Here is a 25,574-nt window from a genome sequence, read left to right as displayed (position 1 = left end):
TATGGTATCATATGCCTGTTTTTGCTGTAAAATAGGCGAGTTTTAGCCCATGGCATTATGCAACATGTCTCCCTCATTGAATCCGCATGCTAACATAATTCAACTGTAAGACGTAGACATCAAGGACAAGTTAGAAAATTCCGACCAAATAAAACCAATGAAAATGATATATGATATATATATAATAATAATAATAATAATAATAATAATAATAATAATAATAATAATAATAATAACAACAATAATAATAATAATAATAATAACCAATAAACAACAATTAGTATTAGTATCATTGTAAAATGAAAGTTAGAGACGGTTAATGGTAAGCCGAAAAGGGCGGGACCTAGAGGTCGATAGGTTGGGTACGTCTCTTGTTTTTTCGTTTAGTTCTTTTCCGCTTGTTGATTTCACTTAGTTCGTTTGGTTTGTTTGTTGTTATTTTCGTGTATATTTGATTTAGTATTGGTTAGTTTGTTTTAAGGTTTTCGGGTTGTTAAGGAGACTCGTTTATAGATAGTTTTCATTTAGATGATTACTTTTTAGGTGCGAGCTTCCTCATTTCGCCCGTTCATTGTATTCTCTGTTGAGGGCGTTTTCCTTTGGAAAACAACCTCGTTTCTATATGAGTATTCGTTATTTTGCCAAAAAAAAAAAAAAAAAAAAAAAAGTACTAGAAATTGACTAATTTAATTTATTGTTAATTATTAAATCCATGTAGTTGAAAACAAGGAATTTTAATATAACATGGGACATGTACGTCTTTATAAGGAGCCAAAAACATACATTGACGTACATATTTTCTCTACCCATTTCGGTATTTTGTGTTACGAAATATATTGATGGAATATGAGAAGGGAGTTGGAGAAATTTTTACGGAAGATGGAACTACTGATCTTAAAGGTAGACCTGCCGTAAGATCAAAGACCGGGCGATGGAGAGCATGTTATTTCATGCTAGGTGAGTGTAGTACATGTGTGTCAAATGTATGATCTTTTTTAAAGTGAGTCTGATTTATTCATATAATATGTTAATACGGTAATTTGATGTTATTCTTCAGAATAATTATCAAATATGTTATTATCATTCAGATCAATTAAAACATTTGAATCATTTAGCACTTAATCATTCTGTTTTTTCATACACAATTTTAGTTGTTTATACAGATACGTACCAATAATGTTGTTACAGTTCAAGTATAAAGTTCAGTAGATCCATTCGGTATTTGTCTTTAAAGAACTTTCTTTGGTTGATATTATCGATCTTTCCTTAGTGGGCAAAACTTTGATTACCAGTTGTATAATTTTTTTATTCTAGTGTTATTAAGACAAGCTTAGTAAGAAAATGTTACTGTATTCATTTTTTTGTTTTTGACTATATGTAGGCTATGAAGTGTGTGAAAGAATGGCATTCTATGGAATTGCAACAAATTTGGTGTTGTACTTAACAAGGGAACTGCACGAAGGCACTGTGAAATCGTCAAATAATGTCACAAACTGGGGAGGAACTGTGTGGTTAACTCCTCTTTTGGGTGCATATATCGCGGACACATACTTAGGCAGATATTGGACTTTTATGATCGCTTCTGTTATTTATCTCGCGGTAAAAATTCTTTATCATACTCTAACGCTTTGCAGGTGTTACGTTGAAACTCTCGTTTTCGTTTCAATTTTACATCTTTTTTTCCAACTAGAATTGGCCATCTTTCATAAACATTTGGGTCATTTGTTTAACTGTATTATTATTATTATGATGATGAATGATGAATATGCCACTTTAACCCTGTCTTTACATGGTTTCAGTCTTCATCTGTAGTCATCACCTTCTATAATTTATCATTTTTACACTTATTAGACTGTTGTTTATGTTATTAGCTTATGGCTCATATCTCTTGCTATTTTAGGCATCCGGCAAAAGTTGGAAAAAATGGGCCAATGATGAACTGAATAGATGGGTTATGGACCTAAACTCAAATTCTGTTTCAAGTTTGGGCCTAAGCCCCAATTAATACCATGGCCCTAAAAACCAACTAGTGTCATTTATTCTTGATGAAAATGTACCATTTAATCTTTATAATCCTGTTTTGCCATTCTACTTGTATATTTATCAATCTTTGTGTCATGTTTTACCCAAATTTTGTTATTTTTTAGCCTAGGCCTAATTAAAAATGAACATGGGTCATCTTAATAACAACATTTTTCCCTTATTTAACAGGGTATGTTCTTATTAACCCTTGTGGTTTCACTAGACTCCCTAAAACCACCATCATGTGGTAAAGATGTGAGTTACTTAGATTGTAATAAAAGGGCCTCATCTTTCCAAATTGGTATCTTCTATTGTGCACTCTACATTATCGCATTAGGGACTGGCGGAACCAAGCCCAACATCTCAACTATGGGTGCAGACCAGTTTGACGATTTTGAGCCCAAAGAAAGGGCCCATAAGCTCACTTTCTTCAACTGGTGGGTGTTTACCATCTTTTTTGGTACTCTTTTCTCAAACACATTTCTAGTGTACATTCAAGATAATGTGGGTTGGGGCTTAGGGTACGGTGTCCCGACACTGGCCCTATTTGTGGCCATTGTAGCTTTCACCTTCGGAACACCAAATTATAGGCACAAGCCCAAGGGAGAAAGCCCGTTTACTCGAATGGCCAAAGTAATAGTGGCAAGTGTAAGAAAAAGGAATGTGTTAGTGCCTGTTGACCCGAAAGAGCTTTATGAGTTGACTTTAGACGAGTATGCTAGCCCGGGGAAGTATAGAATTGATCATTCATCTTCACTAAAGTAAGTTCATCATAAACTTTATTTTCATTATACAATTTTAACATGACTACGAAAGCTAAACCTTAAATCCATTTCAACGTCTTACTTCTAGGTTTCTCGACAAAGCTGCAGTGAAGATCGAAGAACCGAGTTCTCAGTGGAAGTTATGTCCTGTAACACAAGTAGAGCAAACGAAACAAATGGTTAAAATGCTCCCAATATTGTGTGCAACTTTCATTCCTAGCACGTTGTTCGCCCAAACTCAAACGCTTTTCATCAAACAAGGCACCACTTTGGATCGATCAATGGGCCCACATTTTGACATACCGCCGGCTTCTTTAGGTGTATTTCTCACAATCTCCATGCTCATTAGTATTGCACTTTACGATCGTTTATTTGTTCCCTTCATTCGAAAGTACACAAAAAACCCAAGAGGTATCACAATGTTACAAAGAATGATCATAGGATTAATCCTTCATATCATTACCATGATCGTCGCAAGTCTTGTTGAAAGGCGACGATTAAGTGTTGCTAAAGATCATGGCATATTTGGAAAAGGTCAAACTGTGCCTTCGACCATATTCACTCTTCTTCCTCAATTCGCGTTAATGGGTGTTGCCGATTGTTTCTTGGAAGTCGCAAAGCTTGAGTTTTTTTACGATCAAGCGCCTGAAGGAATGAAAAGTCTCGGGACAGCTTATTTTACAACAAGTCTTGGTGTCGGGTATTTTCTTAGTAGTTTCATTTTATCGACGGTGGCTAATGTTACTAAGAAGAATGGACACAAGGGTTGGATCCTAAACAACCTTAATGTGTCTCATCTAGATTATTACTACGCATTTTACGCAGTTTTGAGCCTTTTGAACTTCATCTTCTTCCTCATTGTCGCACATAACTTCGAGTACAACGCCGAAGTTAGTGAAAGTGAAAAAGAGTTGAATGAAGATATTGGTAAGTTCACTGAACAAGGCTACGTTGCTGGATCATGATTAAATTTTACCATATGTTTTTTTATGATTAATTGTACTATAATTTTCTTCTTTCTCTCTTTAAAAAAAAAAAAAAAAAAAAAATTAGTTACATACTACTGTGTAACAAAGGTTTGTGCATAGCATGCTCAAGTTTTATATTTCAGTTTATCTACTAGGACTAGGTTGGTTTGTAATATCCATATTGATTTGTATTGCAATGTTGAAAATTAAGCATACATCTTAATTATTTGATGCTTTCTTAAAGAGTACATCAAACACATATTTAAATCAACAGTTAAAATATGTGTCCAAATGTGCAAAAAGTGGGGATGCATATTCAGATGCAAACACATAGATTATATGAAATTCAGATGGATGCAAACACATACATACATTATATATATAATTCGGATACATATTGTGAATGCAAACACATTCATTATATGAAATCCGGATGCATAATGAGCTAAATAGTTATTCTTACCAAATCTCAAGATAAGAAAGTTCTTAAATCCATCATAAACATATGTGGAAATGAACTGTGTATGTTTATTATATTGTATATATATCAATATCAATTAGGTATTGATTTCTCAAAAAGCTAAAACGCCGAAAACATATCACAACCTATTTCTCTTGTTAATATATATTTGTGGAACAAATTCAATATTATTTCACTAATAAAGGTTACATTTTTATATATATACTGTTCCCATCATCTAAATGGCTCAATTGGTTCAGTTTCTTCAAGTATACCTGCAGCTTCAAAACAATCCACAGCTTCTGTTATAAACATCGGACCCTCGTCTTTGTAAAACTGGCCCAGATTGTACCAAGCCGAAGAACTCATTCGGTCTAACCGCAATGCTTCGGTCAAAAAGCTCCTGATCACCGGTCCAGACTTGTCACCTAGCCGTTTCAGAACCGTGGCCATAGAAATGAGGCTTTGCACGTGACCGGGGTCAACGTCAAGAGCAATTTCGTAAGCTTTTAGGGCTTCTTTGTCGAGTCCTTTTGCTTCGTACAACAAGCCTACAACAGTGAACCAAATATCATATTTAGATGAAAAAAGTAGATGTGAATTATGATAATTAAACAAAAATAAAAGTGTGTGTTTTCCAGAATATATTTGGATGATGATCCATAAACCACTAAAATTATCCGTAGACAACTAAACATACATTATAATGTTGTACTGTACAACTCTCTACATCTATGGATAAATTTTGGTAGTGTAGAGATCACTGCCCATATTTATTTTTCATGAATCACTTTTCTAATTTATAGTTACACTTTTGAAACTATATTAAAGTTGTATTTTCATAAGTATAAATAGAAACGTTTCTTTTAACCGTATAAAATAATTTTAAAGTATTCACTAATTCTCTCGAGATAAAAGAACACCTCATTTTCAGATTATTAGTAAAGTTGAAATGAAAATTAAGAATAATTCCTGCAACTAATTGCACGCTACAGAGCTATAAAAAGATGTCTTGTTTGTTTAGCATTGATCATTATTCGCCGATTGGTGAAGACCAAAATGGTAATTTGGAACCACGAAGAAATTACTGAAATACCCTTGCATTAATCATTTTATTGTAGTTAATCAGTAATCAATCTAAGTTAAGAACATTGAACTGGGATATCATTGCAAAAACGTACCAGTTATATGCCAACGAGAGGAAGAATAGTAATTGATAGCCTCGGATTTCGATAGACAAGCCTCGACATCACGCCATTGAGACAAACTTAAATAAACCATAGCTAAATCATGCCATGTTTCTATTTCCAAATTTTTATGATCTTTTTCACCAACCTATCACACGTATAACACGGAAAAGCAAACATTATTACTTCATTTTTTGCATCAAAAAATGACTTTTTTGCAACTTCACAAGATAATTGCCATAAGAACTGTTATTGCAAGGACTAAGCCACATCAGCATTTCACAAGTCTCAATCAAAATTACTCAACTTAATAGTTTCAAATAGTGGATTAACCAAATAGTAAGGAGTGAAAGTACACTTCTATTTATTTAAGGATTTTTCTAACGACATCCCTATTGTGCACTAATGTGTTGTACATAATAGTTATTGTTGACTTTTATATGGTGGTTATTAAGAAGTACAAGTCTTTTTTGCACCTTAACGACAACACCAAGGGCTGTCATTAGAAAATTCCTTATTTCAATTAGCCTCTACGCCTCACCTAAGGGCTGTCGTTAGAAAAATTACCCGAATCGACAAAGTTACCCAAACAACCTTACCACATCGAAACAAAGATTTAAAAGAAATACCTCAAGAATCTTTGTTTGTGCCAAAAAGCTTTTATTTTGAACTTGAAGAAGAGCAAGCAGCTGACTAAACGTCTTAATGGCATTATTTACTTGACCCTGTGCAATTTGTAACTTAGCTTTCGTTCTCAATAATTCGCCTTGATCCCATTTCCCGGTTTGTTCTAACGCTGCATTAATAACTGTTTCACCGTCCATAAACCGTTTCTGACCAGACAATATTCTAGCCAACAACAACCAACTTCTAATTTGGGACCCACCTTCCAATTTTATCAAATGTTTAGCCTGTGCAAGTGCAACATCCAATTTCCTCTGCTTAGCATTTTCCAAACAAAGATCATAAACAATTCTCAAGTCATTCATTCGGGTCAACCCACCCGCGGTTTCTAAAGACTGGATCACCTCTAATTGTCGTTTGACCCTTTCGGAATCAGTCAAAGCTGACTCAGCTTGACTCGATAGCGATATACCCAAAAACGAATGACCAACTCCAACCATCTCATCACATCTATTTTCCAATTCCTTAATGCTTCTTTTAGCAAGATTTATACCTTCTTCCGTATATTCGGGATTTTCGGCACAAATTTTCGACGCCATTAGTAAAGCAGGAACAAAATTTGGATCGTCGTATTTATATATATTTTTCAGCAAATTTAACGCCGGTAAATCGTCCCCTACTCCATATTGACAAAGAGATAAAAGAAAGTACCTTTCTTTCCTATCGATAACCGCAGGGATTAATTCTTCAAATTGCTTACATAAAACCTTAAGTCCACTTGAAATCGATAGTGCGTAAGTAAGATGGTCAAGTACAGATGGGTCCCACTCAATTTTCTTCAAGTTTGCTTTTTTAAGTAATATCATTAAAAGTAGAATAGCTTCTTCGATGTTATTTCGTGGTACAAAAGAACTACCCATTTGGGATCGAAGGTTAGGAGGAGTGGCTTCTTTGCATCCACTATAAAGAAGAAAAACTGCATATTCTTTTTCTATTTTTGTTGTTGTCTCTTCATTAAGGTTCCAGTTATGTAGTAGGGCCCGTCTGAATGACAAAATTGCTTCGTCGGGTGACTCAGCGAGTTGCCATAACTCAGGAAGTAACTCGACTGAGTTGTTTAAAGTTTCTTGCAATTTACTATCGGCACCAACGTTTTCAGGCACACCGTTGGGTAAAGATGATTCAACGATGTCAAGAATAGCTTTGCATGATTGAGCAGCTTCTGTAAAAGACAGGCAAGGTGAACTAAGACAGTGATTATAAGAAAAGGAAAGAAAAAAAAAAAACAAACTTAATTGTCACTTCATCTCAAGATTCGAAGACTTGCAAGTGTATACATATACATATACAAAGGTGTTACAAAGAAGTGGTTTGTTTTTCAGTTTGCAGATCTTATTATGTCTTATGTCTGCACGTTTCTATCGCTTTTTTATTGCACATTGTTAGTTTTTATGAGGACATAGAGATAAAATAATGTCTTATTCTGTCTGTTGCGGACTTAGAAATATGCTTCTAAGTGATACAAACATGATTAAGTTATTTTGCAAACATAAAAACAAACAGTCTTCATTCAATATACTGACCTTTAGGTCACATCTAGACATGATATCTTCAGACAAAAACATCTTAAAAAACAAACAACATCTATGTATGGAATAAAGTGAGTACCTTTATACCTCCCGAGAACTTGCAACGACTTTGATTTCAAGTATATTGCTTCAAGCAGTAAACTGAGAGCATGAGCCGATAATGGTGACGTGGAGTAATTTTGAAAACGTCGATTACGAGGCTCCCCTGCTTTCGCAAGACTAATTTTAATCTTTGGAGTAATTGTAGCTATATCTATTCCTTCAAAAACATGAAGAGCAGCTTCTATGTTTCCCTTTTGATATTCATATCTTCCTAACAATGCTCTTGCTTCCTGTATAATAATCACACGCAGATAACACTTCATATCATATAACTTAACCCCAATACATACTTAGTATAAATATAACATAAGGGGATCAAAAAAAGACCTCGTAGTTAATAGAACCACTTTCTCGAAGCGATAATTCTGCTTCTTCAATACTACCCGTATCTGGTTTCTTACCGTTTTCAACAACTACTTGCGAAGAATAATCATTTGTTGCTAATGATTCTGATGAAGGGATCATCTCATTTGTGTTTCTTAACTGTTCACCAGAACACAGACACTGCATGATTTTTTCAAACCTGTTTAATCTACTATTATTTCGGTTTACGGTTTGATTCCGATTCCGATTCCTACTCCTCATACTGTCTTCCCACACTCAAGAAATCTTCATCATATATGTAACAATTCAGTCTTATAATCAAAATTTTGGTGATCTTGAAACCAGATGAACAAGAATTAACAGAAAATTACATAAATTTTGACTGAAAATTTGATCAACAACACAGTATTTGACTTTCCGTTATAATGATAAAGATATTCGTATTAATAAAATCATATACCCAAATTCAATTTCCATTTTTTCATCAAAAAAACACATACTTTGCAAGAATCAAAACCCTAATTAACACAAGCAACAAAAACCCATAAAATTCTTCATATTAAAGATTTAAGAACAACCCAATGTTGATTCAATCATAACACAGAAAACCCATAAAATATATAATACTTTAAGATATAAAGCAAGTACCTTTCTTTATGGCAACTGAAATTGAGGAAATAAATCACATATAATTCAGAACCCATCTTCAGTTTCAATCAGAACACCATGGAAACAACTTTGATCAACAAAGAATCAAATAAAGTTTTAATCTTTATTCACTTTTCTCTTTTCTTTATAGAGAAACTAATCAGTAATTTCTTTATCAAATATTGAAATTATTATCTTAGCTTTACTTGGTGAATTTAATTGTTTAAAGCTGAAAACAAAAGGGGATATTGGAGAATCTTGAACCGTAAGATTGAAGCTTATGTTTGTATTTTTACTTTGATTTATTTTAAATTTTAATTTTGATTTTGATTTTAATTAATTTAATTAAATTAATTTTTTATGCATTTTTTATTTATATATTAGTCTGGGAAATAAATGCAGTTGAAAATAAATAATTTAATAATTGTTGTAAATTTAGTAGTAAAATATGGATGGTAATTAGTCAAATATGGATAGTAAAATTTGTACTATATATATGTGGATAATGAACACACATATACACACCATTTTCTTACATATAAGAAATATACTCTCTCTCTCTTCCATTACTACTCTCTCATATTTAAGGATTGTATAGGCTTAGGTCAAAATTAGTTATAAGCCTACTGAATTATAACACGTTATCAGCACGAAGAGCTTAGTGTAATCAAAGGATATCTCAAACGATCACGAGTCACTAATCAAGGTATGAAATTATTAAGGTTTTTCAGACTCGGACATATCAAATTTTGGACTACTAACATTTTGAACTACTAATTTTTATTAAGTTCTTAGTGCATTTGTATTGTTCTTATTATATGGTTGGCTCTGCCACCTAAATTATATATGGTCGACACTGTCGCCTAACTATCATTTATGTTTACTAACTTTTATTAACTTCACTAACATTTATATTTATGTTATTTAAGTTATATATGGCCGGTTATACAGCCTGAATTATATTTTTTGTAATCTAACTCTTATTAACTTCACTAACATTTATATTTATGTTAATAAGACCTCATGATTGTACGCAACATGTCATTTGACAACACGGTACTTTATGTACGCAACACGTCATTTGACAACACGGTACCATGGGTCGAGATTAATTCCGATCAATACGAATACGACGGGGTCTTTATATGTTATCTAACATTTATGATTACTTATGCAATTAATCATTATTTATTTCATGCATACTAATGTTTATTCTTAAATTTATAATTTTAAAAGTTAAAATAAAAAAGTAGTTTGTACTTTTATTAAAAGTAAATCTTAAAATTTAAAATACAAAAAGTAGTTTGTATTTTTATTAAAAGTAAATCTTAAAAGTTAAAATAAGAAAAAGTAGTTTGTATTTTTATTAAAAGTATATCTTAAAAGTTAAAGTAAGAAAGAAAAAAAAGGGATGGTAAAATGGAATAGTTTTTTTTTGTCAAAAATGAAGTATTGAAAATGAAGTGGTCTCCTTCTATAACTAAAAAAATATATATACTTTTATCAAATGAATTTTTTTGTGGCCGACAATTTCAAACACGAGTCCGTGTTTAGTTTATCAAGAATATCTCTTGCTTTGGTGAAAGGTCACGATCACGATATCAGGTGTTGTGAAAGAATTAAAAAATTGGTCAAGTGGCCTTTTAAAAACTAGAAAAAAAATTTAAACAAAAAGTTTTTTTTATATATTTATAATTTACGGGTAACGTAAAAAAAAGGAAGTTTTTTTTAAAAAAAAAACAAAGAAAGTGTTTAAATGAGTTTTACAGAAAGGGGGAAAGCAAAGTAAAAAAAAAACTTTTTTCCAAACAAAGGTAAATGAAAGTAGGACTTAATACAAGAAAAAAGTAAACATCTCCTAGACGTGATAAAATCTATCAATGATAAGTATTAGACTTGATGAGCTAAATGTGACAAAAATGTTTCAACATGTCTTATGTTAATTTTCTAAAATAAGTTATTATTATTCCGAGTTTAACACATATACATATGTTAATTAAAAACAACCTTTTTGTTCTTATGTAGTGTTGGGTTGCAATTTTGGTTGTATGCCATAATTCCATCCAGTAGAGTGACAATAGAAAACTTTTGATGATAATCAATAAAAAACTTTTTTCCAAACTTGTCAAATGTTTTGTTAAAAACGTGACCGTTGAAAAAAGGAGGTTGAATAATAAAACTTAAAAAACAAATTATTTTTTTAAGAGTGTGCATCAAAATGGCCCGTTTAATAATGGGGAGTAAAAATATAGTCAAATTGTTTCAACGAACAAGGGTTCAATTGGATGTCTCTTAAAAAAATCCGCGGGTACGGGTGATGGATCCAATGGATCCGCATCCACGACCCGCGGGTGCTATCCCTAATTGTGACAAGTACAAATCAACTAAAAGTCTAAAAAATAAATGCTCTTATAGGGACCAAATGTTCACAATAATTGCCTAAGCTAGATATGAAACAAATAGTTCATAAAAAAAAAAAAAAGGGTCGTTGTGCGTTTTCGGGATGATAGCCGAAATACACTTACAAAAGTAGGTCAGCCGTCAATTCTTTATGGCCATATCAACGTAGATCAATAAAATCATTTATGGTTTTGATAAAAGATTAATTAAAAATTAATTTTTTTTTTTGTCTTGGATTCTCGGTAACAAAAGCAAAGGTTGTTTTTGGTTGCCACAACAAACAAGACAGAGGTTGTTGACTTTTATTGTTAAACATGGCACAAGTGAACAATAACAATAGATTATTGTTTTTTAAAAGAATAATGATGCGTTAATTTTATTGTATAAAATAAAATTAAAGAAAATGGTTTTCATTGATGACTATGAACAAACGCAAACAAAGTGTTTGTGGTATTTGGTGATTAAAAAAAAAAAGTGCATCTAAAGCTTCTACTGAAAATAATATGCATCTAAAGCTTCTACTGAAAATTAATGTGCAAGGTACAACGTATAACTATATGGTCAAATTCATTTGAGCCTTCGGAGTCACAAGTATATGATGTATATATATATTACTCAATTAACAAAATAGTAAATCTAAATTAATTCATATGAATAGTAAAACGAAATTAATTAATTTACTATTCACATAAAAAAGCGCATATGATAAAAAGCGCATCGCATATGATAAGCGCATATGATAAAAAGCGAATATGATGAAAAGCACAACGCATATGATGAAAATCGCATATGATTAAAAGCGCATATGGTGAAAAACACAGCGCATATGATTAAAAGCGTATATGGTGAAAAGGATATATGATAAAAAAAAAACACATATGGTGATTAATGGAAAGCACATATGGTGATTAATGAAAAGTATATTGTGAAAAAGAATCACAAATGTTTCTTGAAAGAATTCAAGGTAAGATATATGAACCAATTCATCCATCATGTGAACCATTTTGATATTTCATGGTTCTAATAGACGCATCTAGCGGATGGTCTCATATTTGTATGTTATCAAGCCGTAATATTGCATTTGCAAAGTTTCTTGCACAAATTATTAAATTGAGAACACATTATTCTGATTACACCATTAAAAGGATGAGACTTGATAATGCTGGTGAGTTAACATCTCAAGCATTTAATGATCATTATATATCTACAGGGATTGTTGTTGAACATCCAGTTGCTCATGTGCATACACAAAATTGGTTTAGCTGAATCAATAGATAAACGCTTACAGCTAATAACTAGACAATTGATAATGAGTACAAATCTCTCAATATTTATATGTGGACATGTAAATTTACATGCTGCGACATTAATTCGCATTATACCATGTGGAAGTCGTAAATATTTTCACTTAATACTTGATTTTGGCCAAGAGCCAAATATTTTCTACCTTAAAACATTGGTTGTGCAGTGTATGTTCCAATTGTATCACCACAACACAATAAAATGGTTCTTCAAAGAAAGATGATAATATATTTTGGATATAAAACATCTTCAATCATAAGATATATTGAACCCATGATGGGTGATGTTTTTACAGCACGTTTTGCTGATTGTCATTTTAATAAAACATTGTTCCCTAGATTAGGGGGAGAAATAAAAATAAAAAATAAAATGATGCTTCATGATGCGAACATCAATTAAGGTATATTGAACTCGCACAAAAGAATGTGAAACGAAAGTTCAAAAATAATGCATATGCAAGAACTTGCAAATTAATTACTTTATGCATTTACAGATATAAAAAGGTGACTAAATCATATATACCAGCGATAAATGCTCCAGCTCGAACTGAAATTCCAAAAGCTGGCAATAATGTCACTGTTGAGTCTTTGCCACGCATCAAACGTGGAAGATCAATTGGTTCCGAAGATAAAAATCCTCGAAAAAGAAAATCAGCTGATAATGAGGTAAGAGAAAGTGTTAAAGAAGAACCACAAATCAATATTCCTTCTGCAGAGGATATTGATAAATGTAAATACTAAAATTGCGATAAATTATGCAATATTATGGAACCGAAATGAAACTAAAATCTCTATGAGATATTTTCATATAATGTTACAATGACATCATGAATAAAGATGATGATCTGGAACTAAAATCTGTCATTGAATATACAAAATGGACATGATTGAGCTCAATGGAAAGGAGCAATAAGAGCTGAATTAGAATCGCTCGATAAAAGAAAAGTTTTCGGATCAATCGTTATCACTTTTAAAGATGTGAAACGTATGGGATACAAATGAATTTTTATCCGAAAAGAAATGTGCAAATGAAGTTACAAGGCAAAACTAGACTTGTAACTCAATATTTCCCACAAAGACCAGAAATGAATTAGGAGGAAAAATTATCCTCCTGTAATGGATACAATTACTTATTAGATACTTAATCAACCTGGTAGTTATTTAAATGCATCTCATGAATGTTGTTACTACTTATCTGTATGGATCACTTAATAGTGATATATATGAATATACCTAAAGGGTTAAGGTATCATAAGCATCTAATGTAAAACCCAAGGGAATATATTTCATTAAATCACAAAGATTTCTAAGTGGGTTTATACAAACGGGACGTATGTGGTATAACCGATTAAATGACTACTTGATAAAAAAAGGGTATAAATATAAACTTATTTTGCACGTATGTTTTATAAAAACAATGTTCGGATATGAGATCGTAGTTGTTTATGTCAATGTTCTTAACATCATATGAACAAATAAAGAGATCTATGAAATCATTCAACTTCTAAAGAATTATTTTGAAATGAAAGATCTTGAAAAAACCAAGTATTACCTTGGATTGCAAATTGAGCATATGCCTAATGGTTTACTTGTACATAAAACAACTTATACCGAAAAGATTTTAAAACATTTTTTTTAAAGACAAACTCATTGTTGTTAGATCACTCAATATTGACACTGATCTATTTCATCCCTGCGAAGATCATGAAAATTTTAACAGATCGGAAGTTCTATATTTTAGTGCAATTGAGGTTCTTATATATCTTATAGATTATACAAGATCTGACATTTTTTTTGCAGTTAATTTGTTGACAAGGTTCAGCTCAGCCCCTACCAAAAGACATTGGAATGGGATCAAACAAATAGTTTGATACCTTCGGGGAACTACTGATTTATAATTATTTTATTCTAACAACTCGAAACAAGATTTGTTTGGTTATACAGATGCAGATTATTTATCCGATCTACATAAAGCTAAATCTCAAACTGGATATGTATTCCTAAATGGAGGCACCGCAATATCATGACGTTCTCAAAACAAACACTTGTTGCAACATCATCAAATCATGCTGAAGTGATTGCATTACATGAAGCTACTAGGGAATGATTTTAGTTAAGATCAATGATACAAATCATTATTGATTCTTGTGGACTAGAACGTTATAAAAGCCTAACAACTATCTATGAAGATAATACAGCTTACATAGTACAAATGAAAGAAGAGTATCAAAAAATGACAGAACAAAATATAAATGCTGACGAGGCGCTAAAGTTATAAACAGTCTCAACGGTCATAAGTTTGATGGAAAAGAATGGTATATTAGTAAGGCTCAGAAAAAGACTGAAAGGGAATAGGAATTGAAACAACAGTTTGAACAAACCATGAAGGAGACTGTAGACAAATCACGTGGACCAAACTTGTACATAAAAGATTTAGATGATACAGTTTCAGATGAAAACCTCAGATTCTTCTCATATACTCAAGATCTCGTAAAAGACAACCAGATTAAAATGAGAAATGTTCAATCAACAACTCTGTTGATCTTTATACCAAAGCACTGGCAATCGCTGTTTTTCAAAACATACATTCACAATATTGGCATGAGGCAAGTTCAAAAGATGTGACGACTCAGCGTTGTCTACTTGAGGGGGAGTCAACTCTATGCTGCACTCTTTTTCCCTTAGCTAAAGTTTTATCCCACTGGGTTTTCTTTAGCAAGGTTTTTAACGAGGCAGTATTAATTGCTCTTTAAAAAAAAATTACCATCCAAGGGGGAGTGTTGTAAATTTAGTAGTAAAATATGGATGGTAATTAGTCAAATATGGATAGTAAAATTTGTACTATATATATGTGGATAATGAACACACATATACACACCATTTTCTTACATATAAGAAATATACTCTCTCTCTCTTCCATTACTACTCTCTCATATTTAAGGATTGTATAGGCTTAGGTCAAAATTAGTTATAAGCCTACTGAATTATAACAATAATGGCAATTTGGTTGAGAATTTCAATTTAAAGATAAAAAATAAAATAAGAAAGGCCCATGGAGTTGAAGGGGTTAACTGTCATCGTCTCATACGGGCTCATATGTTGCCAAGTGGATTTAGATACACTCTTACCTATATATTTGTACAGTAAAATAATAAAATAAAATAATAAATAATGATGATGATATTTTCTAAATTAAGGATAATACTTTTTATTTGCTATTTTTTTTGGACATGAGTTTGGATCACTAGATGAATAAATTACTCATGTGTTCATCTCCCGTAGTTGTATAACTCGCCCCCAACTACTGCCTAGAAGAAACCCGGATCAATCCGAGGACATGACCGGTAAAACCCCATCTCCGCTGCCCCCACACGAAGTGAAAGGCGACCTGAGTGGATACTTCAAGTCAGGGATAACATTGAGTGCAATGTTGTAGCCCAAACGGAGTCGAACTCCTGACCTCTCGCTAAGAGAGGCAGATCACTACCAGTTGAGCTACAACTCAATGTTACTTTTTATCTGATATGTATTATTATTATTAATTATTATTTATATTTATTAATCCTGTAAAAATTATTAAGATTTGTTAGAATATTGGATAATCAAGGTATGACCTTTTAGCTTTAATCTTTTATGAAAAATAAGTAAAAGCTCTAATTAGTTACAAGGGCTTAAAGATTTTTAAGGATGTTAAGAGCTAAAAGCTAATTGAGTAGCGTTTGAAAATAAGTTCGCAGATTTTTGTTATTTTACTATTTATTTTAACAGTTTAAGCTACTATATCAAATACCTAAATAAATATAAAAAACTAACATCTACCATCTAACAACAACAAGCTACCAGTTATCAGTTAAAAAACTATCAACTATCAGCTAATTTTGCTAAACATACCTTTGCTTATTTACAAAACTATATTTTTAAGTAGTATGTCATGTAATATAGTAAAATTTTATTTTATTGGGAAATTTATGTATGCTACTACTTAATACTTTTTCCATCCAATTACAAGTGTTCACTTACTTTTTAAACACAATCTTAGGAAATCTCATTAACTTCATTCTCAATTCTTCATCGATCATAAATCTTCTCTCTTAAAAATAACATCTTATGATTGGTTGAGATACAAAGTGGACATGTGATATTTAATAATTCAAAATGAAAAGGTGAATATTTGAAGTGGGACTAAAGGTATACATATTATGACATAAAATCTTTGTAAGAAATATGATAGATAATAAAGTGGAAATGTTAAATGTTATATGTTCATTGTTTTATTATTGAGAATCATGGTTTCTAAAGTTTAATTATATATATATATATATATATATATATATATATATATAAACTTTAGAAACCATGATATATATATATCCCTAATCTCTTAAAACAGTCTATAGGTGCGAGCAGTTCACGAATTCAATTTTGAATGTCCTTTCAAAGTCACGCTAAGATAACATCCTCATTTACGAATAAAGGCGCGAAGCTAACTCGACTGGACAGTAGATGTTGTTTACTACCTCGTAAGGGTGTTGAAACTATAACATGTTATACGAAAGCACCGCTTTCTCTACGACTTGGCTTCATTATCACTTCTCTCTCTATCTCTCTCTCTCTCTCTCTATATATATATATATATATATATATATATATATATATATATATATATATATATATATATATATATATATATATATATATATATTGAAAGGATCCAAAACTTTGGATAGAAGAGAACCTAGAGAACCAAAGCTAAATAAAAGCGCAATGTGATGAACGATGAACATGAACTCAAGTCATCAATCCAAGGCAGTTTAGATGATGATATCGACATGAAAGTTGTTTAGAATGTTGCATCTAAAGCTCGTCAATTGTCATTATAACCTGGAACATCATATAGATTATGAATTTGAATCATGAAAAAGATGGTGACTTTTTCCCTCAATCTTTGACTCACGAATTCGAGCTCAACTCTAATTAGAACTTGAAACTTTGTAGATAGATTCATGAGATGAATTCTAACGGATCTACGTCTTTTTTCGCTATAGGTTAGAATTTGATAGTTGCATATACCATATGCACCTAAAATATATCCATGACTATTAGCGTTGTTAAGTTATGGTGCTGTTATTCTTCAAGCACAACATAGCCAGTGCCAACTACAAATCGATTATTAAAAGTTGAAACACAAACCATTTATACATGCTTCTGTGAGCAGACTGAAAAATATCCACGTGCAGTATGTGCACAGACTGATTTCAATATGTGCACATATTGAGTTCAATCTGCCACATATTGAACTCAATCTGCTCACAACTTGAGTTCAATATGTCACAGATTGAGCCCAGTCTCTAGACAAATTGAGTTCAATCTGTGACAGACTAAACTCAATCTGCCAACATATTGAGTTCAGTGTCACACCTCAAAAATGGACCAGGGGTAATTGTGATCAATCATATCACAACACAGTTGTATAAGCGAGAACGACTCTAAATGAGACGTTTTATTTATTAAATAAACAGCGGAAGCATTATTCAAAGTTTTACATCATAAGAGTACAGTAAATGAAAAATGTCTTAAACAAAATGATAAATATGAATGATGGACTCCATGCAAGCAGCAAAGCATACATCAATCATCTAGTAGCAAGTAGCAGCTAGCTCAATCATCACCTAAGACAAAACACGCTTAAAGTGTCAACCAAAAAGGTTGAGTGAAATTCATAGGTTTATAAATAATATCCAAAGTTTTAGACCTCAAGATTTAGTTTAAAGTTGATCAATATAGATATATCAATCTAAAAGTGTTGCTGCAGTTTGTAATATCGCTACTAAACAATTTACCATATGACACCTTGTACTGTCAGTGTCGTGGAATCATTATTATGTAACCAAAGACCAACGGTCGAATGGTTAGAGACGTTACTCTCAATAGGCCTACTCACAATAATTAAGTTTGCATTTAAACGTAGCAATTGACGATATTACGGTAGGGATTTAGCATGAATCAAAGCATGACAGCATAGTTAACAATTTAGTACTTGTGTCTAAGCGTAAAACAGTTATAAAGCAAGCATGTGTCTCACCCCAAAAGTTATAAAACAGTTATGAAACAGTAAAAAGTGGGGCTATGAAGTTCACCTTAGTAGCACAAAAGAGTATTCCACGAAAGAATTGAACGGAAGGACGTGACCGAGATCTCAACCTAGAGATAGAACGTATGATCAGACATTGCCTAACAGACAATAGCATATAGTACTATATTGATAGTAATGGTTCACTAAAGAATTTCCATTCTCGGAAGGTTACTATTTATGGAAAGTTTCCACTTATAGTAATTTTCCAATTTTAGAAAGTTTGGGTTAATCTTTAGCAAGACGTTGTACAACTTTACTCAAACTTCGTTGCTATAAAATAAGTCAGGAATGACCAGATGTAACCGGGGGCCCAGGACTCTTGACCAGAATCTAAGTCATGGCATTCGAGATCCACAAGCTTACCCATAAATGGCAACCTATACATCATTCACTTACGACCGTGAGTAGCGATGAAGTTTACATGAATTATACATTATCTTTGATTAACCTTCACTTTAGGTGTATACACACAACGAATTATTAATGTACTTAATAATTATATATGTGATAATATAACCTAAGTATTATTTAATATTTAGTTATTATACCTTAGTATGTCTTATATATATTAAATATAATTACCTTTAAATAAATACCTAAATTACTTCAAAAATAATAGTGTTTTATTAATCGAACATTATTCAAAAATGTCTAAATAATAAATTAAATATCTAAAAATTGCATACATAATTTTTATAGTCTTAGTTAATCATATAGATTGGTAGAAAAATTTAAGAAAACGTTTTTATTATATTTTTGTATTTATTTTTGTTTTTACCCTTAATGTATTCACAAAATAATTTTAATTCTACATAATTACTAAATAAACCCAAATAATTATTTTTATAATTTTTATAAGTTTCTATCAGTCTAATAACCTGTAGAAAAATATTTAAAAAAATATTTTTTATTATTTTATATTTATTCTTGATTTACCTTCAAATTACATAATAATAGAGTTTAATTATATAATAAATACCAATTCGACCCAAGTAATTATTTTTATAATTTTTTCAGATCTATATAAGTTTTAAAAACTCAGAAAAAAATTATATATATTTTATTTTTAGTTAAAAGTATTTATTACGAATTTTACATTGTTTTTACGTTTAAACACTACATAATTCGTATTTAATTATAAATAATATTCCATAAATTATCAAAATTATTTTTATGCATCATAACACTTATAATACTAATTATAACATATAAAAATAATTAATTTTGAATTTTACAAAGAATATACAATAAATATAAATATAAATGACAATATTGAAAAAATTTAATAAAAATAGAAAGTACCTCAAATTTTCTTCAAGGTTTTGAGAGAATAACTTAAGTTTTTGTGTTTGGCAAGAAAAAATGAATGAGGAGCCATGTATTTATAGGTAAAAAATGGTTGGTGAAAAGAAAAAAAATAATAAAATAAAGGTGCCAATTTTGACAAAATAATAAAAACATGTTAAAAATATTTTTAATAAGTTTTTGTTTTTGAAAATATTTAGTCAAAATTCATGGGCTCATTATTTAATTTATAAAAAAAATCTTATTTCTTTTTATTTTTATTTTTTTTATAAGCTAAAAATATATATAATGATTAAAATAACTTATCATTTAATTAATAATTATGTTACATATAGTTTTAAATATAATACACATTAATATTAACTAAAGTTATTTTATATAATTAGTGTAAACTTTAGTTAACAGAACGTGCCGACTAAAAATAAATATTTGATCAACGTCGAATTTAATTATATATTACGTATGGATAACAACCCTATAGGCGAATTAGTCAATTCAAGTATGAAAATGTGAGGGTTGTTATATTCAGTCTGTCATCAAAATTGAGTTCAATCTGGGGGCATACTTGACTCAATTTATGTCAGGTGTATACAAATAATAATAATATTATTATTTTTAATTATATATATATATATATATATATATATATATATATATATATATATATATTTATTTATTAAAACAGTGTTTTCTTTCTAATGTAATTGCACTATTTACAAATCAAGTTGTTTTAAATGAATAATACAGTAATATCTATATCTATATCGATAAATATTAATTAGTGTACCAATATGTAATGTTTTATGAGCATCTAAAATAGGAGGTGAATATTATTTAGTTCTCTAAATAAAATAGTTAAAATAATACTAATAACACTTTATATATTATTATATTATATAATATATAATTAATTAGAACAGAGGTAGTAACTTCTAATTTCAAATTTGTATCCTAAGGTTGTAAATGCTCAAATAATTCATTTGGTGAAAAAGTGAATGCTACACCCACAACATTAAAATGATGGTGGTGTCACTTCCCTTTTTAAAAGTTCTGAATTAACCATTAGCCGCAATCATATCGACATGTTCACCTTTTTGCCTAAACTACAACGCATATCATCATTTTCTCACTTTCCTAATATGGTTTATTCTTATGGGTCATATTAACTAAATTTCATTTAATTGTTCAGTAACATTATAGATTGGATAAAAATATGAACATTTAATAAAGACACTTTGTAATAAATATTTTTATTTTGGCGGAAAAACGCCCGAAGAATTAATATATAACAATTATCGTGTTTTTCGAGCGTATGTTGAGGTTTTAGATATTAGGGTTTAGATATTAGGGTTTAGAAATTTAGGGTTTAGGGTTTAGATTTAGGGTTTAGATTTAGGATTTAGATTGAGTTTTTAACACGAACGGTTTAGGGTTTAGGGTTTAAGGTTTATGGTTTAGGGTTTTGGGTTTAGTACCCAAAACCCTAAACTCTAAATCGGGCTAAATTTTACTTCACAAAACATGAAGAAAAAAAACGTTAACATTCTTCACGATCAATATTATCTTGAATGTTATTTTTGTCGATCGTTTTTCTACCTAAATAATAACATTAATCACGAAGTGTTTTTTTTAAATGTTTATATTTTTGTGTGATCTTGATTCCTGAATTTTTTTTCCCAAAAAAACGAAAAAAAAAAAATTTTGCTTCCCCCCGCTTCCCCCCGATTGGTTACTTCCCCCGGCTTTTCCCGATTGGTTACTTCCCCATTGATCCTGCCCCATTATACTTATATCATATATCATCATTGTGGCAAATTATTGAATGAGTTTGCAGGTATTATATTTGAAAAAATCGCGATTAAAAGATATTCGGAAACAAATGGTGGTGAGGCTCGGTGATGCTAAATGAAATTCAAATCAAGAGTCTTGAGTGGATTTTCAATCGCTCTCGAAAGAAAAAATTCGATTGGAATTAATGGCTCGTGAACCTGTCAGTTTATTTGGACAAGTAACCTGCTGCCGCTTCGTGGACTGCTCGGATTGTGTTCTAGTACATAGTCATATACATAGAATTTATATTTTGTGAATGTGTCGATGTTGCTGTCGAGCTATATAGCTCATTGTTTGCATATATCTTCTTGTATTAATTTTATCTCAATAATAATAATAATAATAATAATAATAATAATAATAATAATAATAATAATAATAATAATAATAATAATAATAATATTGTCTTGCTTTTCAAAAAACAAAAATAAAAAATCATATATCATCATTAGGTAAACTAAAAATCAATAACCATACCCCGCATAAGAGACAATTTGGCCTGTAAAATTTATTGAAGGATTTAAATACGGAGTAGTACGTTGGGTGGTGTTTGAAATAGGTTGTTTATTTGTTTCTTTCGTTAAGTACTATATGCATGTTAGGTACTATATGAATATATAGATGACAGTATACGTAAAATCAAGTTCATCATATCATATCATATTAGGTTATAAATAACGCTAGCTCAAACCATAGTATGCAATCATGAACCGTTTTGAACAATATAGCAATTAGCATCAAACTTAAATTATTAAAATTGTTTTGACTAACCTAAGTTAAAATTAGCATAAAAAATTGTTGAACCTATATAATAATACAATTTTATGTTAGAAAATGACATTCATTTTTCCATCTGATAGATGGCTGACATTCATAATCATGTTGATCTCTAACTTTTACCTTTTTAATAAACTTCAAAATGCACACACACGATGGGCTTGAGATTACAAAAATGAAGAAGAAAATAATGGGCTTAATAGGCTACTGTTGAAATCTATTAAATGGCACACTAAATAGTCCATCATTTCAGTTTAAAATAAGGGATTATAGCTAAAATGCCCATTCCCAGCAAGTTTCTTGCGTTGGAGCCCAAATTTTTTTTTTTTGCCAGGTTGCCCTCGCAAGACGCAAGGTGCCTTGCGAGTTGCCCTCGCAAGGCGCAAGCTTGCGTCCTTGCGTCCTTGCGTCTTGCGAACTTGCGACCTTATCTGATCAGAAATACGAGTTTGTGGATAAGATTTCGTCAGATATCATAGATTTTTACGGATAATATTTTGTCCCTATATATAGATTGACCCTGAGACTTTGAAATCACAGTCTCATAAATATTTCAAAATTTTTCAATGCAGAGCTTATACCCACGTTAAGGTACTATTTTAACCACTTTTTCACTAATTTTTGTCATTATGAATTGTGTTAATGATGATAAATTTGTTGTTAATATATGTTGTGGGGGTTCTTTTGAGTACATTAACAACATACCCATATATATGCCACGAGATTGTTTTAGAATTCGGTTAAGACTCCCAATTGCGCCCGTAAAACCAATGAATCGGAAAATATTGTTAAAAAATGTTCTTAAAAAGATTCAATTCCCACCGAATGCAGCTGTTTCAATGAGATACGTTTTTAATAATCAAGTTTTTGATATTACTGATGATGATGAGGACTTTCTAGAGTTTTTACAATATGCAATTGTAAATGCTCCTATTGATATTTATATTGTCGATAGAGTAATAATGCATCAGCCACAACGGATTTCAGAAACAAAATTCTCGACAAACCAGCCACTACTACAACAAAACTAAGAAACACCCACACCAAAAAAACCAAAATCACCAAAACCACCAAAACACCAACCACAACAATTATTACTACAAAATGATACCGAAGAAAACCTTGCAAGCAACAATTTGAAAGCGGAAGAACCTGAATTGCCACTTCCTAACACAGAAGAGTTTGATTTGCATAACTATGGTCTTGAAAACGTATGTAAAAGTAAAGAATTAGACAACCCGTTTGAGGTACCTCTTGTCGAAGATAGTGATTCAGATGGAGGAAAAGACGGAGACGCAGAATTCCAATATGAAGAAGAAAAGCAAGATCCGTTCTGGAATATGCCAACTCTTTTGAGTCAGCATGAGGAAGAGCGCGAACAGACGACTGAAATACCAACCACGTATAGGGTGTCAGATTTAATTAAAGTCCGTCAAACTTTCTTGAACAAAGAAGAGTTTATAAACACCCTATTTACAAAATGTCTTGAAGAAAACTTCCAAATAAAGCCTGTAAAGTCAGACAAATCTCGATACACCGCTAAATGTGTGTTGCCAAACTGTGAGTGGAAATGTAGTGCTTACAGAATACGATTCACTGAAAACTTTATGGTAAAGAAAATGCATGACGTACACACATGCTCACGCACACTAATTATGGGAAACAATAAACATGCAACCAAAAAGGTGTTGGGTAGTATGCTTGTGGATTCATTCAAATCTGCAAACCGGGAATATAAAGCAAACGATATACGTGCGGATATAGGCAGCCGATTTGGTGTCAGCATATCTTACAATCAAGCATAGAGGGCCAAATGTCATACATTACAGATGCTTCGTGGGAGTAGTGAAGAGTCGTACCAAATGCTTCCAATTTACCTACATAACATTAAGATTCACAACCCCGGAAGCGTAACGAATTTGATCACAGACAAAGAAAATAGATTTCTGATGTGTTATTATTCCCTTGGCGTAGTTGTAAGTATCACTATTACCATTTAATATGTATATTTTAAATTTTGCGTTCCTTGCGTATCGATTAAAAAATTAAAAACATATTTGTTTTAACATTGTTCATTCCTGCAGATTCAATCATTTCTTCAACATTGTCGCCCGATAATCATCGTCGATGGAGTGCATTTGAAGGCAGGATATTTGGGTACAAATTTAGTTGCTGTTGCGATGGATGGCAATAATGGAATTTTGCCATTGGCTTATGGAATTGCCGGCGGCGAGACAAACGAGTCTTTGGATTGGTTTTTGGGCAACCTACGAGACCATTTGATGACTTGGGGAATGGGTGATCGTATGTCAGAGCTTACTTTTATATCGGATCGAGGTTTGCCAATAGCACATGGTGTTTCAACCGTGTTCCCCGAAGTGTTTCACTGTTTCTGCGCTCGTCATTTGTTTGCAAGCATTAAAAGTAAATCGAACAAATTCAAATATTTTGAATGGAATTATTGGAAAATGGTCAAAGCTTATCGTGCGTCGGATTTTGAGGATCATCTTGATGTATTTCGAAGAAGATTGAAAGCGTCTTACAAAATTTTAAGTGATGTCGGGTTCCACAAATGGTCTAGAAGTAGAGCGGAACATGTTAGGTATTCATACCTTACTAGCAACAGTGTAGAGTCTGTTAATGCACTATCCGTACATGCTCGAAAACTACCTGTTTGCATGTTATTGGAATTTTTTCGCGCTTCGGTACAAGATTGGTATTTCAAACATCGCAACCAATCGGTTAGTCTTACTTCAACTGTTACTCCATATGCTGAACATAAACTAGTCAAGAGGACGAAAAAGTCAAGAAGATGGCAAGCAATTCCATCGACAAACAATCTAGTAGAAGTGCGCGATGGACGAAAAAATGGCCTCGTTAATCTAGCAGATAAAGTTTGTTCATGTGGGCAGTGGCAGGGATCAGGCATACCTTGCGGACATGTTATTACAGCAGCACGACTGTTTGGAGTAGCTGATGTTACTCAATTTGTATCTCATTGGTTCACGACAGAAACTTATATAAGTACGTATATGGAACACATCCTTCCTTTGCCCCATCGGTCTGAATGGTCGGATCCGGGGCCCAACGTCCTACCAATTGTAAACCCTCCCATTAAGCCGAAAAGAGCTCCCGGACGC

At 31.6% G+C, this 25,574-nt stretch overlaps 2 protein-coding genes across 3 annotated transcripts; one reads left to right on the top strand and one right to left on the bottom strand.

Moving 5' to 3' along the window:
- The first annotated feature begins 827 nt into the window (after positions 1–827).
- LOC139870114 (protein NRT1/ PTR FAMILY 5.2-like) lies at positions 828–3,751 on the top strand. The gene is made up of 4 exons (XM_071857966.1): positions 828–957; positions 1,382–1,599; positions 2,212–2,783; positions 2,875–3,751. The coding sequence occupies exons 1-4, from the start codon at positions 840–842 to the stop codon at positions 3,749–3,751; spliced, it is 1,785 nt and encodes a 594-aa protein (XP_071714067.1). The 5' UTR covers positions 828–839.
- Positions 3,752–4,267: 516 nt separating this feature from the next.
- On the bottom strand, positions 4,268–8,939 carry LOC139871938 (protein NPGR2-like). 2 transcript variants are annotated; one of them, XM_071859696.1, is made up of 6 exons: positions 8,689–8,939; positions 8,044–8,325; positions 7,694–7,946; positions 6,031–7,247; positions 5,396–5,549; positions 4,268–4,765 (listed from the first exon to the last, which is right to left on the bottom strand). In XM_071859696.1, exons 2-6 carry the CDS (start codon positions 8,299–8,301, stop codon positions 4,449–4,451), a joined length of 2,199 nt encoding a protein of 732 aa, XP_071715797.1. In that variant the 5' UTR covers positions 8,302–8,325; positions 8,689–8,939; the 3' UTR covers positions 4,268–4,448. The 2 variants fall into 2 exon arrangements, with proteins under 2 accessions (XP_071715797.1, XP_071715798.1); XM_071859697.1 differs by having other exon boundaries at positions 8,044–8,199.
- Positions 8,940–25,574: the final 16,635 nt, after the last annotated feature.

The sequence above is a fragment of the Rutidosis leptorrhynchoides genome, chromosome 10 (genome assembly GCF_046630445.1).
Source record: "Rutidosis leptorrhynchoides isolate AG116_Rl617_1_P2 chromosome 10, CSIRO_AGI_Rlap_v1, whole genome shotgun sequence".
Lineage (NCBI taxonomy): Eukaryota > Viridiplantae > Streptophyta > Magnoliopsida > Asterales > Asteraceae > Rutidosis > Rutidosis leptorrhynchoides.
This window is presented reverse-complemented; position numbering and strand designations above follow the sequence as displayed.